A 16,714-nucleotide genomic window follows, 5' to 3' on the forward strand; every position below is an offset into this window, starting at 1 on the left:
TGAGACATGATATATATATATATATATATATATATATATATATATATATATATATATATCGATTAACTAATTGCCTGTAAATGGTCATTGGTTTACAGGATTTATTTGACCTCAGACAACATGCGGGCAGAGGAGCCTAACGGCTGACAGGAATGATAAAAACACCGTACAGAAAATGAAAGAAAACACAGATCATGAGAAGCTGACAACCGGAGTGAAATACCAATTTGGTCACCATCCGCGAAGAGAGGAATGTGGCTGAAAAGTTTGCCTGATTCTGCTACTGGAAGAATGATGGAGTTGATGCATACAGTGTACAGCACATTCTGAAAAATTTCGCGATTTCAATGTATCATCTACCTTCGAATCAAGAAGTCCACGCCAGATGTGAGCACTATGTGATGTATCGGATCGAAACTATTTAGTCACACCATAAAGAGGAGGTAGGAACAAACTGAGTAGCTGAGGATAAACGCATCCCCATTTAGAGACAATTTGCAATCATGTATTCGGTACGATTCGTATGAGAGTAGCCAGCACAACACTGAGCAGTGATCAGAAGCGACCAGAAACGCAGTGACATGAGTATGACACAATAAACTGGAGAATTCTGAATGGTCGTGGAATAGGATGTCTGCACAATCGAGAACATACCTCTATCCAAGTATCCATGACAGAGTCCAAAAATAGCTCGGGTCGTCGCAATACCCAACCTGGGCTAGCCACATACAAGTGTACGTAGACCCCAGCGATGATCACCGGACCCAGAGAGGCCATCAATTCCTCCTCCTCGCTTGATTGCACATTGTTTCGTCTACGTTCCGACGCGGCTTTCATAAACACATCCGCATAGGAGACCGCGAACGAGTCTGGTATGGACCAGCGAATCTGCGGGTTTTGTAGCTGAGCCGAATAGAATCTGAGAGATGAAGAATGTATGAGACACGAAGGAGATCGGTTGGACTCATAGTTCCTGGGGAAAAAACTCACGGGAAAGTGCGGTTGGAGCACAGTGGCGCGAACCCTTACACATATTTTCAGACTCACCAGGTGGTGAAGATGGGACTGGCTACATAGTGCGTCACGACCAAGCTATTCGCAAACAAACTAGGCCCGCCGCACTACAAACGCTCAGTTGATATCTGAACGCACTGTTTGATAATTGCCAAACCCCTAGTGAAGATAATTGACCAGTTAGACAAACAATCTGACCACTAATCAACAGTCAGTCAGTCGTGAGTAAACAGTTTGTCAGGACAAAACGTCAGAGCTTCCGAACAGTGATCTGCTCATCTTTGACCTGTACACCGGCTGGTAAACCGGTGTCGACCGAAAGTGTGATCATGCGAGTCTCCTAAACAGAACCTATTGATTGAGACTGACCGATTGGGGTCCCTAGTTTTCATGTTCAAACATAAACTGATCGATATCACCAATGTATCCCTGTGATGTACTACTCATAAGGTTGCTGCGACAGTCCACGACTGGTTTCGGTCTTTTTAGACTCATCGGGTAGGCGCTTCTCCGATATTTCCGTCAACCAGGTGTTCCACTTGAAACCAAATTGCACGAAATTAGCGAACTAATTTGATTCTGTGAGACTCATCTGGAACCCAGCGGAATCTCTTGTTTGCGATGTGTCCCGGCAACTGAATGTGCTGCACCAGGCCGCCTCATGTTTCACTCGCTACGATATTCGAGATATCGCGATACATTCATATTTGTGATGCACTACTCATAAGGTTGCTGAAAATTCGTCGGCAGTTCACTTTGTATACCACTCATCAGCCGAGGCAACAAATCAACCAGGAAAAATGGCACATCCGCACCTCAAACATGGCAGCTGAGCTGAAGGGTTAAGAAATTCAAGTGAACACACAACTGACTTAGAATCAATACAACTGAGTGACTAAACATCCGTATAGAAGACGCTCGAAATTTGCAGTAAATTCGGGTTTCCCAATGAATTAGAAAGCAATGTTTAACCAGTGAAGAACTAACTCACTCAGTCGCCTGGGTGCTCAGTTCCTCGGACAATTTGTCACGAAAATCGACATTCCAGATCAGTTCGGGGTTTTCGTGATCCGCTTGAACGAGAAGGAAGTGAAGGAAAACGAAAAGGTTATTGAAGCTAAGCCTCCATATCTAGCTCAGTGGCTGTAAGCACTGTTCACATGCGGTTAGTTATGGTAATCAGATAGTCAACAAACTGACCACCAACGCGACATCACAAATCAAATGGAACAGTTGGGTGCGTGTGCTTCGAGCAAAGCCATGACACGGCAACGTGAAATGAATGCGGTCACAGTCAAACTGACTGCAGTGGGATCTTTGCGGATTACTGGCTGGGGTCCACGCGATCGTGCATGCACGTGGTTAGAGACCTGTAGGACATAGCACACAGTGGTGTGCGTGCTATCATTTTCTGGCCAGACTGTTTAGCTAAATTCGCCTGTCGCTGTGCGCTTGACTACTGTCGGGTGAGGCTCATTCGCCAATGGCGCCTTGATTCGACAGTTTAGCCAGTCCTCTCAGGAAGGAGGTAAAACAAGGAGAACATGAGGAAGAAAAGACATTGCAAAACATGAAGCAACCAGACGGACCCACAACCAAGAATGAGTAGCGTCAATACGGTTGGTTCATCAATAAGGTACTGTTTGTGTTATCCAAAGCTAGTCGAAACGGACAGACAGACGGGTTGCGAGTTGATGCGAGTTGCATAGAACGTCGTTCAGCTGTAACACTCTTTCGGAGACGAGCCACCCGAAAGAAGCACCACCTAGAAAGGAGTAATCTGGGTGAAGAGGTAGAGTTCGAANACCCGAAAGAGCACCCCCTAGAAAGGAGTAATCCGGGTGAAGAGGTAGAGTTCGAATCACAGACCTTCCGCCTTAACTGAGCAACATCTAGTCATTCGGATAAGCTTACGAGGGTGTTCCTCATCATCCCCAGCTGGTGATTGTTCTCCCCCTCATCGAAAAGAAGCCACATTCCGGAAAGGCACATAATAGTCTAGCAACGTTCCAATTGATGAATTATTGAGCGTTGCTGGAGGCCAGCTGCTTTATGGAGGCTCGAAAGAATGTAGAATGGGGAACTCACAGTCAAATAGATGAAGGAACGAATCAGGGGAGTCACGCAGGGTCTCGGGAAAAATCGGCGGCAAGTATTGACCGAGTAGGGCTTGAATTCGTCTGCCCACCTGTTTGTCGACCAGACAACGTGAGAGTAGATTCGCCACAGCCTCGCGTACACGACGTATTGGAGATCGGACCAGAATTTCCAGCAGATAAACCAATCCACCACAGTAGACCAGCTCTTTGAGCAGAGCGGTGCACATAACCAAGTGGTCAAATGTTTCCACAAGCAGGTGGTGACCTGAGAAGGTGGTAGAGAACATTACACGGAAGTCGAAGGTAAACGGAGTGTATAGATGTTCTCGTTAGCAAAACTAAACAAAAAGTGCGTATGGTGCAGACGCGGAAGCTGAAATATGTCCGGTGCGCAGTAAGAGTCTTTTGCTGGGAACGGCTGGTCAGTGAAGTCTCTTTGCAGGGCCCAATCAAGTGTCGTATGGAGACTTCGAAAACAACCAATCGAGTAGTCTGGCGACCTACCTAAATCGACCAATAAGATGAAAGGCGAGACAATTAACTGAACAATCAGAATACAGACATTGACCGCCGCCAAACAAACCAGCGCACATGACAGGTGACGGAAACTAACATACGACTGAACAATAGAACACAGACATTAACCGCCGCCAAACAAACCAGCGCACATGACAGGTGACGGAAACTAACATACGCTTGAGTGGGTTGACGATAAAAAATATGCGGAAAATTGCCACAATCATCAAAGATGACAATTTACAATGTTCTGACACATCGCTACGCCTTCCAAAAGACTTCCTAAGGCGGTGACCCGAACTACCTAAGGGATGAGGATAAAGAACTCTCGAGGTATCAAAAAGTCCAACATTTTGTTACGGGAGGATGACAAGTAACCGTGGTATACACCATTGAAGGAGTGCGGTAACCTAATAAGGCAGGTGTATCAGAGCACAGTTCAAACGAACCAGATGACCGATTGAGCTACGTTGAACGGGACGTACCACAACAAAATATCTCCATTGCTAGACATTTATGAGACGTTTTGGGAAGATCGTAAAGTGGGCGTACGCAAACGAATTATTCCTGAGTAGTGTTATGTCTGCTGATTCGTCAGTCTGAGGTATCTGCTGCTGACCCGCTCCAGTGCCTAGTGTCGGAGAGAAAAGACTCACAGAAGGGAACACAACAGCTATATTCCGAACAAGCGAGTGAGTGAGAGAGCGAGAACGAATGCGAGTGCAAAAGTTACAACGGCCCCACGCTATTTAAAGGGGACTTTCTGACATTGATCCAGGCTGTCTGATAGGCGTTAGTGATCACCCATCAACATCGATCGTGCCTCTGTGAAAAGCCTGAACGCTGATCACATTCGGTCGTGCTTCTGTGGCGCAGAGAACACTCATCAGGTTTTACTGAATTGATCGAATGATTGACTGGCCTGGATGCTTGCCGGCTTTCCAGTTGAGCTTTTGGTGGAGCAGTAGGTTCCGGGCGTTCAGAAGTTGATTTCAGGAATCTGACCTTCCTGATAAGTAGTGAAATCTTCGGGTGACACGTCAAGTGAGGAGCAAGGAAATATCCTATAACAAGCAACACATTACAGAAAAGACGGAACAGCGAATGGAACCGAGTTACGAGAAGAGACCGAAATATAGTGGGCGAAAAACAGACAAAACAAATCCTGAAGCCCACCAGTGAAAATTGGGTGGCCGTTCGACTTGAGCGAAAAAGTTCTCTAGCTATCTCAAAATAGATAATTTGTTTTCTTTGCGGTTTATTATCTCACCCACTGACCGAGTGCATGGCAAACAAACCGGTTGGCAGTGAGGCACTTTGGGTGCGAAATATCCAATAACGGAAGTCGAATGTGTGGAAAACGCTTTTCAACCCGTCGCAAAGGCTAAAATAAGTGCTGTTTGTCGTGAAAACCCAGATCTAATGAATGCTGACAATGTATCCTGGAAGAAAAAATCTTAATTTAACTATAGGGTTTCGTCAATGCAACGCCGATATGCAAACTCGAAGGAAGCACTTGAGCTGAGATAAATCCAGGCTGTTTAAGTTTAGACAGGGCTTGAGATAGATCACTGTTCAAGGTGAGAACGTGTTGACCATGGTACGAACCCGAACCGGCTATCTCGACTGCTCCTTTCTAGCCTTTGGCAACCAGATGGTATGGCATGGCAGTTAGGCAGCGACGGAATTTTATGGCTGAACGATTATTTAGACAGGAACCATCGAGAATTGAGGACTGCGTTCGAACCAAGGACCTTCAAACCCTGAACTATCCAGGCCTGAGATAATACGAAGCACCCGTGCAGTGATTCTGCCTGCTAACTGGTTCGATCAGAAACGACCGAAAGAGTGAAGAGACCAGGCATACTGCAGTCAACACTGATGTTGCCGTCTTTGATGATGATGATGACGATGACCATACGGCAAGGCTAAGTTCCCAAGTAAAAGCAAACGTCATCATCATCATCGACAGCGTGACATCAGTGTTCAACACCGATGCTTCACTGCCGTACGACCATGACTTATTTGAAAGCCTTATTGTAAAGAAAAGAATGAAGGTGGACGGGGAAGTGATTTAGTGCTAGCTTACCACATCATTCCGAGGTGCATATACCTCCAGACATCCACTCAGGCAATCTGGATAGAAACTAACAACAAGAACACCACTGAGATCGGTTGGCAGCCATATCTTGTAGTGTCTCCAACCAGGCACAGTGAGGATCACGTGGTCCCCATCCTGGAAGGCGAGTAGCACCGACAGCACCCAAGCGTTTCGTGATCTCCTTCATACTCCTCTGCCAAGTCAAGGGTTGGCCACCTCTCTGTTTAAGCCACTCTGAATTGGGCATGGAAAACAGCACTCTCTTCGACAAACGATGGTTCCGCATACGTAACACATGTCCCAACCAACGCAGCTTCTGATGCTGGACACATTCTTCAATGGAAGTACCCGTTACACAACCGAAAACGCGCTTTCTAACTGCCTCATTACGGATTCGCCGACACCAACCCATGCGAGCTATGGTTCTGAGACAACGATTGTCGAACACCTGAAGACGTCTCAGTTCCGCTGCCCGAATAGGCCAAGTCTCACAGCCATACAACAAAACAGCCCGTACTGTAGCTTGATACACACGTCCCTTCAGATTCAGAGATAAACCATTCTGACGCCCATAGGTGTCTCAAGTTAGCAAACGCGGCCCGAGCAAACGACACAAGAGGTTCTCGATTAAAAAAGCAAGAACGAGGACAGTGGTGTCCTTATGACCCCGGTGATGTTATTTTGAGCTACCTCAGTTCATCCTTAGGGTTTCCATTGAACATCGAAGACAAGAGTACGTATCCAGGATAACAAAGCTCCTTGTCGATATGCACACAGAGAGACACCACAGAAACGCCCACCATACGTGGTGTTTCCAATATGTTGCGGAGTGACGGGAGCTAATGAAAACAAACGGTACAAAACACTCGACTGGAGATCACTTACACTGAGGCAGACTGGGAAACAGCATAACCATGGAGACGAGTAGGTGGGACGCGGCCATATCGTTCAAGCACTCGTTGTTGGTTGACACAGCTTGAATGACCTGTGGTATTTTAAAGGCAAGATGTGAAAGACAAGGTAAATGAAGGGCAATATAACACAAGATTGGTTGGATTCGAACCCAGGTTACTGCGAAAATGCTGAGCTCAACTAGAACTAAAATGCGGCCTTCTATGCCATGACTTACAGGCACGGACGGCAAGAGTATGTTCCCTGTACGGTGAAGTAGTTCACGAGGTTTATCGATGGTATAGTGTGGTCACACACCACTCTAGTCAACAGCCTAAAACAGGTCAGACCAAAACGTACTTGGTCATCACCAGAAGTAGAACCCACTTGAGCGGTGTATCGGAATGTGGAAACGTTTTGTCGGTGCACTGGAACAGATGCTCGCAACCAAGTCGTTAAGTTGGCGATCTCTCTTTCTGTGGAACAGTTTGGTGATACCATCCTGCAGTCGCTGTTGTCCACCTGATCTAACCTATGGATTAGTGAGAAAACTAGAAAGTCCCTGTCGTGTCTGCAATCTCCGCCTTTTTGGACGAACACCCCGCGGAGAAGGTACACCAAGAATAGCTGTAACAGGAAGGTCAGCTTCCTGAAAGCAATCACTGAATGCCCGAAATCTACCGAGACTCTCAGCTCCGCTAGATGTTGACCAGACAGACAACACGCAGCACACCACAGCCTTGTATCGAACCCAGACAGCGCGAGTCAGCGTTGATCAAGGTCAGACAACGCTCCCGCAATATGCAGCATGTCACAGCCTCGTACCAAAGCCAGACCGTGTGCGTCAGCATTGGACTAAGTTCAGACAGTGTCCTTTAATAAGTAGCTTGAGACCGTTGTGCTTTTCGCACTCGCTTTTTCGGAATATAGCTGTTGTGGTTCCTTCTCTGAGTCTTTTTCTCCGGCATCAGGCACTAGAGCGGGTCGGCAGTAGATACCACAGATCGGCGAATCAGCAGATATGCCCCCCGGAGGAAGCACGGTGGTCGAATCACGCAGCCAACAGCCCTCGTTCAGTGAAGCTGTCAACTTCAGTGTCCATTCATCCAAATTTCTAATTAAAGGGAAAGTGGAGATAATATAGGTCAACAAGCTCAAGCCATTCTATTCAACAAGTAGCGATTCATCTGTCTTTCCCTGTATCCTCCGGATCAAAACTGTCGCAATTGGAACCAAATAACCTTCGTTCACACCAGCCAAACTGGCTGACCGGCGTCCACAAATGCAGGGCTATTCAGCCCAGAATATTACGGCCACCTCTTTAATATGACGGAGTTCGCAAGACATTTCTGAGGTTCTGCTGACATTAGCCAATTCTGGATGACACACACTAGACTAACCTCACCAGCGACGTCGTCGTGGACTGCTTCTTGAAGTGGAGTGCTCCTTGAAGGTCGCTGTGTGCAGCGACGAGTTACAGCAAGAATTCAAGTACTACCAAGGATCAAATCACCGACGGACTGCTCATGTGACCCTGTAGAATCAGAGGGATATCCTGCATCACCAAAGTGGAGGTCAGAAGATGGACAACAGGTAACAGGGGAAATCTGCAGACTTACCTCGATGGAACGTGTTTGCAACTCCGGGTATCCATGCAAACCCATCACAGAGAAAAGCAGGGGGAAATGTCCAATGCACTGAATTTCGACACCTGAGTAAAGGATGAAAAACAAAGAGTTATCACGTGTGGTTCGACCAGAAGGGGAGACGACACTGGAAAGTTAGATTATGTGGGAACTTCGAACAGAAAGCGCACAAAGCTGAGGCATCCGTTGTCACCTCTGTTCATACATGGGTGACAATGTTCCCTGGGACCATTGTTATCCGACGTGTAGCAGGTGAAAAAACAAGAGAGGAACTGAAAATCGGAGCGAAACCCGATGCTGAAAATGGATCGGTTCTGTAGATCCCGTGAATACAAGTTATAGAGTAGTCAACTGTCCGGCATAAGACTCTGTATCAACACACGCGGAACCAGACGGTTATGATAGTTCGGCTTTCGCAGTTGGTATCGCCCAAACCAGATCAGTAAAAAAACATCACACAATGTGTATTTGTAATGCGTTACTCATAAGGTTGCTGAAAATTCGTCGACAGCCCACGACCGGTTTCGCCCTTCTTGGGGCTCATCAGGTAGACGCAGTCAACTTTATGTTCTACTTGAAACCAAATTGTGCGAAATACACTAATTTGCAAACTAATTTGGTTTTGTGAGAGACTCACCTGGAACCTAGGTGAATCTCTCGGTTTTGAGGCTTCCAGGCAATGTGGTTCCGCATTGCATAGTTGATGAGCTGGCCAACTTTTCGTGGATAACTTAACCCCAAAGTTATGACCCATGGGCTAACAAGAACCATTAAAGTTGTTAACCTACACCAGAGTCTCACAAATGCCGAAAACTGTTGCGAGGTTGGTACGCATTACAGTACCGTTTTCCCCTCAGTGAAGGATCAAGATCGGAAATCGAGATGTTACATGGGTAGTGAAATCCGAAAACACTGATGTCCAACTGCCCGGAAGGCACCAGTTAGTCGTAGATGGTGTACTACAGTGAGGGAACTACATCAGTCTCCCTTCACAGTAAATAAAATGGAACAATACTCTCGGCGTGTCCATCCAGAGTCTCACGTCAATGATAGAACATTGTGATCGAATAAAAAAATAATAAAAAACACCCTTCCGGTGCCTAGCTGCCATGCCACCCGGAGGAAGCACGAGGGCTGGGATACTGCCAGGTCGCCTAAGCCTAGAAAGGGGAAGTCGAGTGGCAGAGGTCGGGTTTGAACCACGGACCTTCCGGTCAGCACATTCGCGTTCTAACCACTTGGGCTATCTCGCCCCAGAACATTGTGAAGTGTCCTCTGCAAAACAATAAAGATTGTGTTAAAAACAGGGGCATCAGAACGGAATACGGGAACTCGCCTGAGTTGTGATGAATTACATTACTCAACGCCTCCAATGCTGCACTCAGACGCGCCACACACAAATCGGACATGTTCGTCTCTTCTGCGGCCCAGTCAATGTCATCCAAGTCGACCAGCGAAACAGAGGAATCAGAATTTGTTTTGGTCTCACGCGCTCCCTGTGTGGTCTCCTCCGTGGGGAAGTCAGCTTTTACCGCCCGTTTCGGGGTTAGGTTAGGGACTTCTTCAGCGATGAACCGTAACAGGTCGATGGCAAAGCCTTTAGGATTCTAGAAAGTATTTAAAAAAAGGCACGGGTGAGGTATCGGTTGTTTGTAGCCGGATGAACAAACAAAGCATGGCTGGCGGACTCACTTCGAGTTGGTAAGTGGGTTGTTTGTTGTACAGTCGGACAAACACTTCACCGACAAGGAGTTCGTGAGCGTAGGTGCTGTGAATGAAACGAGTCGGTGCATCCAGATCGCACTCGCCCTGTATGGTCAGAAAGAAATGCATGGTCCGATCAGTATATCATCATCATCATCATCATCATCGTCATCATCATCATCATCATCATCGTCATCATCATCATCATCATCATCGTCATCATCATCATCATCATCATCGTCATCATCATCATCATCATCATCGTCATCATCATCATCATCATCATCGTCATCATCATCATCATCATCATCATTGTCAGCTGTAGTAACCGCGTACTTGTCGTACGGTGGTTGTAGCTGCCACAGTTTTGTTCAACGATGATTCGATCAGCATATATATGAGAAAGATTTAATTTTGAGTAACGAGAGCCAGATACCAGTGTAAAAACATGTACTGCTGGTGAAACGTGCGAGTAATATCTGATCAAAATACTTTAAGACGTTGTCCCTGCATCTGGTGGAAGGTAGATTAAGAAGTTACTGAACCTGGCGAAGTAAACTCATTTGCAAACTAATCTGGCTTTGCGAGAGACTCACCTGGAACCCAGCTGAATCTCTCGTTTATGATGTTCTCAGGCAACTGAATGTGCTGCACCAGGCCGCCTCATGTTTCAGTCGCTACGATATTTGATATATCACGATACATATATATTTGTAATCCGCTACTCATAAGGTCGCTGAAAATTCGTCGACAGTCCACGACCGGTTTCGCCTTAAGGTTGACGGAAACTCGAGGACAGCGCCTACCTGATGAGCCCCAAGAAGGGCGAAACCGGTCGTGGGCTGTCGAAGAGTTTTCAGCAACCTTGTGAGTAGTTTCCTTTATGAAAATATACTGCGATATCTCGAATATCGTGCCAACCGAATCATGAGGCGGCCTGTGTGCAGCACATCCAGCTGGAGGACATAATAAACGAGAGATTCAGTTGAGCCTCTCGTGAAAACCGAATTGATTCACATGTGAGTGTATTTCTTGAGAAGAAGGTATTATTGCAACTCTGAATGTACGAAAAGACCGATCACCCCAGAATGACATACCCAAACAAATTTAGCAAGGTTGCGCCGTTCTTCGGATGTGCTGACCTGTCATGGTATGAGCACATTAAGATTTCCGTGGTGTCATCGATTAAACTCCTAATCACTTTGGGAGTTGCCGGGCTAACTTGATGGGGATCCGAGGAAACTCGACTAAGGCTGGCAAAGCCCCAAGTCGGAATTATAAATGAGCAGCCAGCGACTCCAAAGAGGACCGGTCTCCTCTATGATATGAGTTGCACCGGGAGTATTGTCTTATCGACGTTATAACACCATTGTTCAACATCGATGCATTACTTTGAAGAAAAAAATATAGATGGAAGAGGAAGGGACTTGGTGCTAGCTTACTACAGTCATTCTGAAGTGCCTTCATCTCCAGACGCTCATTCTGGAGATGGATTAGTCGACCTATCTTGCAGCGTCCCCAACAAGGCTCAGTGAGAACCACGAGGATCCCATCCTGGATAACAAGTCGTACTGTTAACCTTAACGGAGGCATTTCACAAGTTTCGAATGTGTTCAATGAGAAGTATTCCCTCAAATGACAGACCCGAAGTGGCAATTACAAGTTAAGCAAATGGCTAACAAGACATTGGTGATCAACGGCTGATAAACGTGACTTCAAACTTGAAGTGTTTGCCAGAATGTTGCTATCGACCACAGCAATCTGCATGAGACACAGGGAGAGGGAGAGATTGTCAAAGAAACAACAACGTACCGTTCGAATCAACTGCTGGATATGCGCATCCAACATGACCTCCAACTCGGCACGACAGCGATTGTCCCAAATCAAATAAGGGGTCACGGAATTGGTGGTCAGCAGTTTGGCCAACGAACGAATATACCTGCCCCGCGCTGTGTCCAATGGAAAATCGTTTAGCACTGGCGGGTCGGGGACCGACTTTTCGTCGGACTTTTGATGCCCGGCAACACCGGGGTCAAAGGTAGATAGATCAGCAATTTTTCGAGTGAAATGGGGCGTCAGAAGACGAGACAACGCCTCGTGTACTTGGGGGCCCTCACGTAGCATATAGCTCTCCTCGGTAACTTCGTGACTGGACTGGTAGCCATTCAGCAGGCGTCCGATGGCCCAGAGACTGAGCAGCGCGAGCCGATTTGTGACCACCTAGGCGCGGTAGAAATGACACACGGGGACATCAAGAAAAGTTGATCAGTACTATTAAGGGAGACGGTGAAACCACAAAACAGAATACACACAGATATCTAAATTGTCAACGATAATGCTCATCATACAACCGGTCGTATTCAAATAGAGAACTTGGGATAAAACGGCGATTCAGAAACTGTGGCTGTCAACTACATGGAAGGTAAGCAGAGGTACCGAAAGGGAGGCTCAGAGGATAAAACTCTATGGGATACGCCGAGTGCGCTCAATTCAAGTAAAATGATTTAGGAATAAGAGAAACCGGAGAACTGCGTAAAGAGAACAAGGGCTAAAACCCAAGGAACACGTGAAAATACTACTCATGGGGAAAAGTAGTTTCCTCAATCACGAGGAGATATAGTAATTCGAACCATTTGGCGCGTCAGGTATCCAAGAAGCGGTTATCCAACTATCACCTGGGGCCAAAGGCAGCAGTTTGCGCGCTAAACCTCTCCAACAGATGAGCCTAATCAGACTAGAAATCGTGTGTAACTCTTAGTGATTCTCGCTTTCAGAGTTTCTGTTCTCCAGTGAATAGCGGGTCGACATGCAAAGACAGCAGCTTATTACGATGACTTATATATCCAGCATGACCCGTCGGTGCGGGAGTCAACCAGGCATTGGAGGTGGCAACTTGAATACAAGAATGCCATTAGGTGTGGAACTGGGTCATGAACGTCAGTCGACCTAACATCTCGATGTGACACGTCTTGGGACCTGCATCCACGTAGGACAGTGCCACTGAGGTTGCAGTCAAGTCAGGACATGATCTCTTCCCCTGTTCTTGGTTGAACGAAAATGGCTCTGAGAATCAGGCAGCTATCTGGAGGATGTGACCAAGCTCGTGCGATCCTCGGCTTGTCTGCTTCGTAGCAAAAGTCACACGGAGGACGTCAAGCGTGACTTTTAAGACGGTTAACTGAAAGCCATACTGGTCCTCCTTACTTCACACAATCCTGTCGTGTTGTGTCTTGCTGAACGGTAGTACAACTCTGTGTCGGTCCCTTGGCTTCCTGCTCCACCCACTATGGTATATCAAAAGGCACTGTAGCTCCAGACAGCCCTTTATGGAGACCAAGGGGGGTTATTACAACTGTATTCGTAGGGTAATCACAAAATGTTTCACAAGGTCGTGCCAGAATCTCCGTGAGGGGGGCGAGGAGCGTCGAGTCAAAGATGCTCGATCCGGATTGGTTGACATTCTGACCAATTAGGGCATGGCTTCGTTTGGTCCGTGTCCTGCACGTGACACATCCGTCCAAATGATGACATGTTGAGAGTTCGAAAAGATTGACTGACTGTCTTTGTAGTCAGAGGACTTCATCACCGAACAATGAGCCAGTCACGAATTGAAAGGATAATTGACCATATCAGACGAAATATATACATCAATAGAGAGAGAGAGTGCAACAAACTAACCTGGTCATTGCTGGTCTCTGTGGTCTTCACACCGGCCTCTTCCAAAGTAAAGTCGTAGGCGAACACGTGACGTAGGAGCAAGTACAGAGCACCGTGCTCATAACAGGTAACACAGAGCCAGTAGTCTATACAAAATGCGGCCAAACACGAGGCTGACAGGCAACATAACTGAGGTAGATTCTACAAATGGAATGAAAGAAATGATGGGTAACAATGAGAACTTGAATAGCACCGTAACTAACTCATTTGCAAACTAATTTGGTTTTTCGGGAGACTCACCTGGAACCCAGCTGAATCTCTCGTTTATGATGTTCTCAGGCAACTGAACGTGCTGCACCAGGCCGCCTCATGTTGCAGTCGCTACGATATTTGAAATATCGCGATACATATCTTCGTAATGTACTACTCATAAGGTCGGCGGATTTTCAGCAACCCAACCGCATGTACAGCACTGTGACTAATTAAAGAGTTTAAGTCGAAAAAAGGTGAGTGTGGGAACAGTCAGTTGTTCTGCAGTTTTCACCAAACCGCATCAGGTTAGAGTTGTAAAGTTTATCTAAAGCTGCGAACATCAGTTGTCCTCCAGACAAACCAATCACCGTCTGCCAGATTCGACTGTTCGGGTGCGTCCAACATATACGGCAGAATAGTGATAACACTCTAGTCTGGCATATCAGATGTTCGGACCCCAAACGCCGGCACTGCCAAGGGTTGCTGGTGAGCTCTAATAAGGGCGAAACTCAAGTCTGGTTCTTCCCCGTTTGGTGTGGACCAATTAGGACACGAAATCGATGTGAATGTGGATTCTACAGTCACCTAAATTCCACTCCCATCACAGCCTTCCCGATTGTCGCGAATGAAATCCACGACGCTTCAGGACTGGAATCTCTTGGGGGTTAGCCGCAACCGATACAAGTAGTAGGAGAAGGAGGAAGGAAAAATCATACGTGGAATCCTGTCTCTCAACACCGTTGTCAGCTGGCCCATCGGGTGCCGGCCAACCGAAAGCAGATCCACCGAGCCCACTATCCCGCATCCAGACCCAATACCACCAAAGATAGAACGATGCAGTGTCTGCTGCGACCGATGGGACATGGGAGGATCTCTACAAAGGTAACTGCAGTCTACCTCTGGACGCAAAGCAGTATTGGAAATAGGTGCTCTCTGCTCCAAACACGCAGATAGCCGGCCAGGTCACGCAGTTTGATCGAGCTTATTACAGGGGAGGAAGTCGCCCGTACGATCCGTTCAATGGGCAATCCGTCCACAGGTCTAGAAAAGCTCATGCCAAGGATGCTTCGCCAGTCCAATACCAACGCGCTCGCTGGGTATTTCAACTTAATCTGGGGTTTGTCCGCCACATCTGTGTCGTGTTCGTATTACGCTAGTCTCGAAGTTGCTGAATCCTTCACCGGACCAACTGAGGCCGATCTCCGTGTCATCCATTCTTGTCCGATGCTTTCATAACATGCTTGCTGATCGCTGGAACCCTTAATGGTCGCGGTTTACGAAATTTGGTCGCTGCGCTCCTTTTGAATCGACGGCTTGAACGCGGTATCCACCTCCCAAGCAACCTGCTTAGGAAGAGAGTCAGAAGTGCCCAACGTGGCCATTGAGGCCAGACGATCTTCTGTCGTGGAAACTGTGGCCAACCGGAGAGCTTGGTGCATATTCTGCAGTCCTACTGGATCATGCACGCTTTTAGATGTGCTCGTCATAATCAGATTACAAAAAAGCTTGCAAAACATCCCTGTTGCCTGGGATGCACCGTCTGCGGGGAGTTGAGAGCAACTGTATCGACCTCTTTCATCAACTCTGGCCCAATCGCTGTTCTGGAAAGCCGAGCAACTGTGAGAGACATAAGCATAGTCTCAAGCTGGCGCGGACAGACTGTGGAATGAGAATGGTGCTGATGATTATTCCTTCATCGTTTCAGCCTTAAGTGCAATCGGTTGTGATGCCAACTTTTTGATTCACGGATCGAGGGATCTGCTTTCCACAATCCATCAAGGCTGTTATTGGATTGGGACTTTCTAAGGTCACAGTCAGTGACTCGTTATTTCGGGCTCTCTACGTATTTACAACACTTTTGTGCGTAGTACATGGCGTAGAGTGTTATCGGATTTCACACCTGACCCAGTATGACGGACACTTTGTGCCTCATGTGTGAGTCTCGACTGTACTAGCGCTTACCGCGCCTTGAAGAGCATTCGGCATTGATTATCCTTTCTTTCTTTCGAGGATAAGTCGATCGAACAGTTGACTTAAATGACCAATATCTGCTTCAGTGAATCCAAAGCGTTGTTCAGCTTAACGCACCACGAGGATACGAAGACCGTCTTTGAAATGGGAAATCTTACAACCACAAACTATGTCAGATCTAAGAAAAAGACCGAACGTATGCACGGTACAACCCAACGTTTGTGAACTTACCCGATAGTACAATAACCGCAGAACATGACGAGCTAGTTGGGGCAACTCTTGAATATTCTGACGGCACGAAGGGAATTGGGAAGCGGCCGCAAGAACCGAGACAATGTGGCCACACACACGAACACAAGCATCATTTGGTCGACTGCTCGTAGCCGAGAGGAGAACGGAACATCGGGTGAACGCTTCCTGAAATGGTAAGAGAGGGACTGATCTATGTGATACGCTGCAAAGTAGAAAAAACGGGGGAAGGCGGGCAAGAAAAAATCCGAACTGAAGACAAACCTGTAACGCTTGAATTCCACCTTCGCGGCGTAATTCTTCGGCATTCAGAGCACTGGTTGCCACTGTCTCGTATGCAAGCTCCGTAGCGGCCACAAGGAGCACTGCGTTCGAAGCGCTCTCACGTTGGCGCTGATCATTCTTGGTGTCATTCGCTTTGGTTGAATCGGGCTGTGGTTGAGGAACCGAAAAGTCCTCACTGGCCGCAACGCGAGCAAACAGCTCCTCGTCTTCCGTTTCTGTACGTATGGTCTTGACAAGCATTGGATAACCGGCATACTTTTGTTCAGCAAGGACTGTGGAAAGGAAGTGACAAGTAGAAAACAATCAGATAATTGGTCGGGGGGGGGGGG

General features: G+C 47.1%; 1 protein-coding gene across 1 annotated transcript in view; it reads right to left on the bottom strand.

Moving 5' to 3' along the window:
* The window catches only part of T265_08963 (hypothetical protein), a gene marked incomplete at both ends in the record, with an annotated part of 26,954 nt that overhangs the window by 6,768 nt on the left and 3,472 nt on the right, over nucleotides 1-16,714 (bottom strand). Inside the window, 11 exons of the mRNA XM_009174910.1 lie at nucleotides 655-919; nucleotides 2,006-2,087; nucleotides 3,103-3,378; nucleotides 6,616-6,715; nucleotides 8,241-8,332; nucleotides 9,628-9,874; nucleotides 9,960-10,076; nucleotides 11,784-12,191; nucleotides 13,650-13,829; nucleotides 16,083-16,268; nucleotides 16,365-16,657. Coding sequence (XP_009173174.1) covers nucleotides 655-919; nucleotides 2,006-2,087; nucleotides 3,103-3,378; nucleotides 6,616-6,715; nucleotides 8,241-8,332; nucleotides 9,628-9,874; nucleotides 9,960-10,076; nucleotides 11,784-12,191; nucleotides 13,650-13,829; nucleotides 16,083-16,268; nucleotides 16,365-16,657 — 2,246 coding nt within the window. The remainder of the gene's footprint in view (nucleotides 1-654; nucleotides 920-2,005; nucleotides 2,088-3,102; nucleotides 3,379-6,615; nucleotides 6,716-8,240; nucleotides 8,333-9,627; nucleotides 9,875-9,959; nucleotides 10,077-11,783; nucleotides 12,192-13,649; nucleotides 13,830-16,082; nucleotides 16,269-16,364; nucleotides 16,658-16,714) is intronic.

Source organism: Opisthorchis viverrini (genome assembly GCF_000715545.1).
Source record: "Opisthorchis viverrini unplaced genomic scaffold opera_v5_245, whole genome shotgun sequence".
In the NCBI taxonomy this organism is placed as follows: domain Eukaryota; kingdom Metazoa; phylum Platyhelminthes; class Trematoda; order Opisthorchiida; family Opisthorchiidae; genus Opisthorchis; species Opisthorchis viverrini.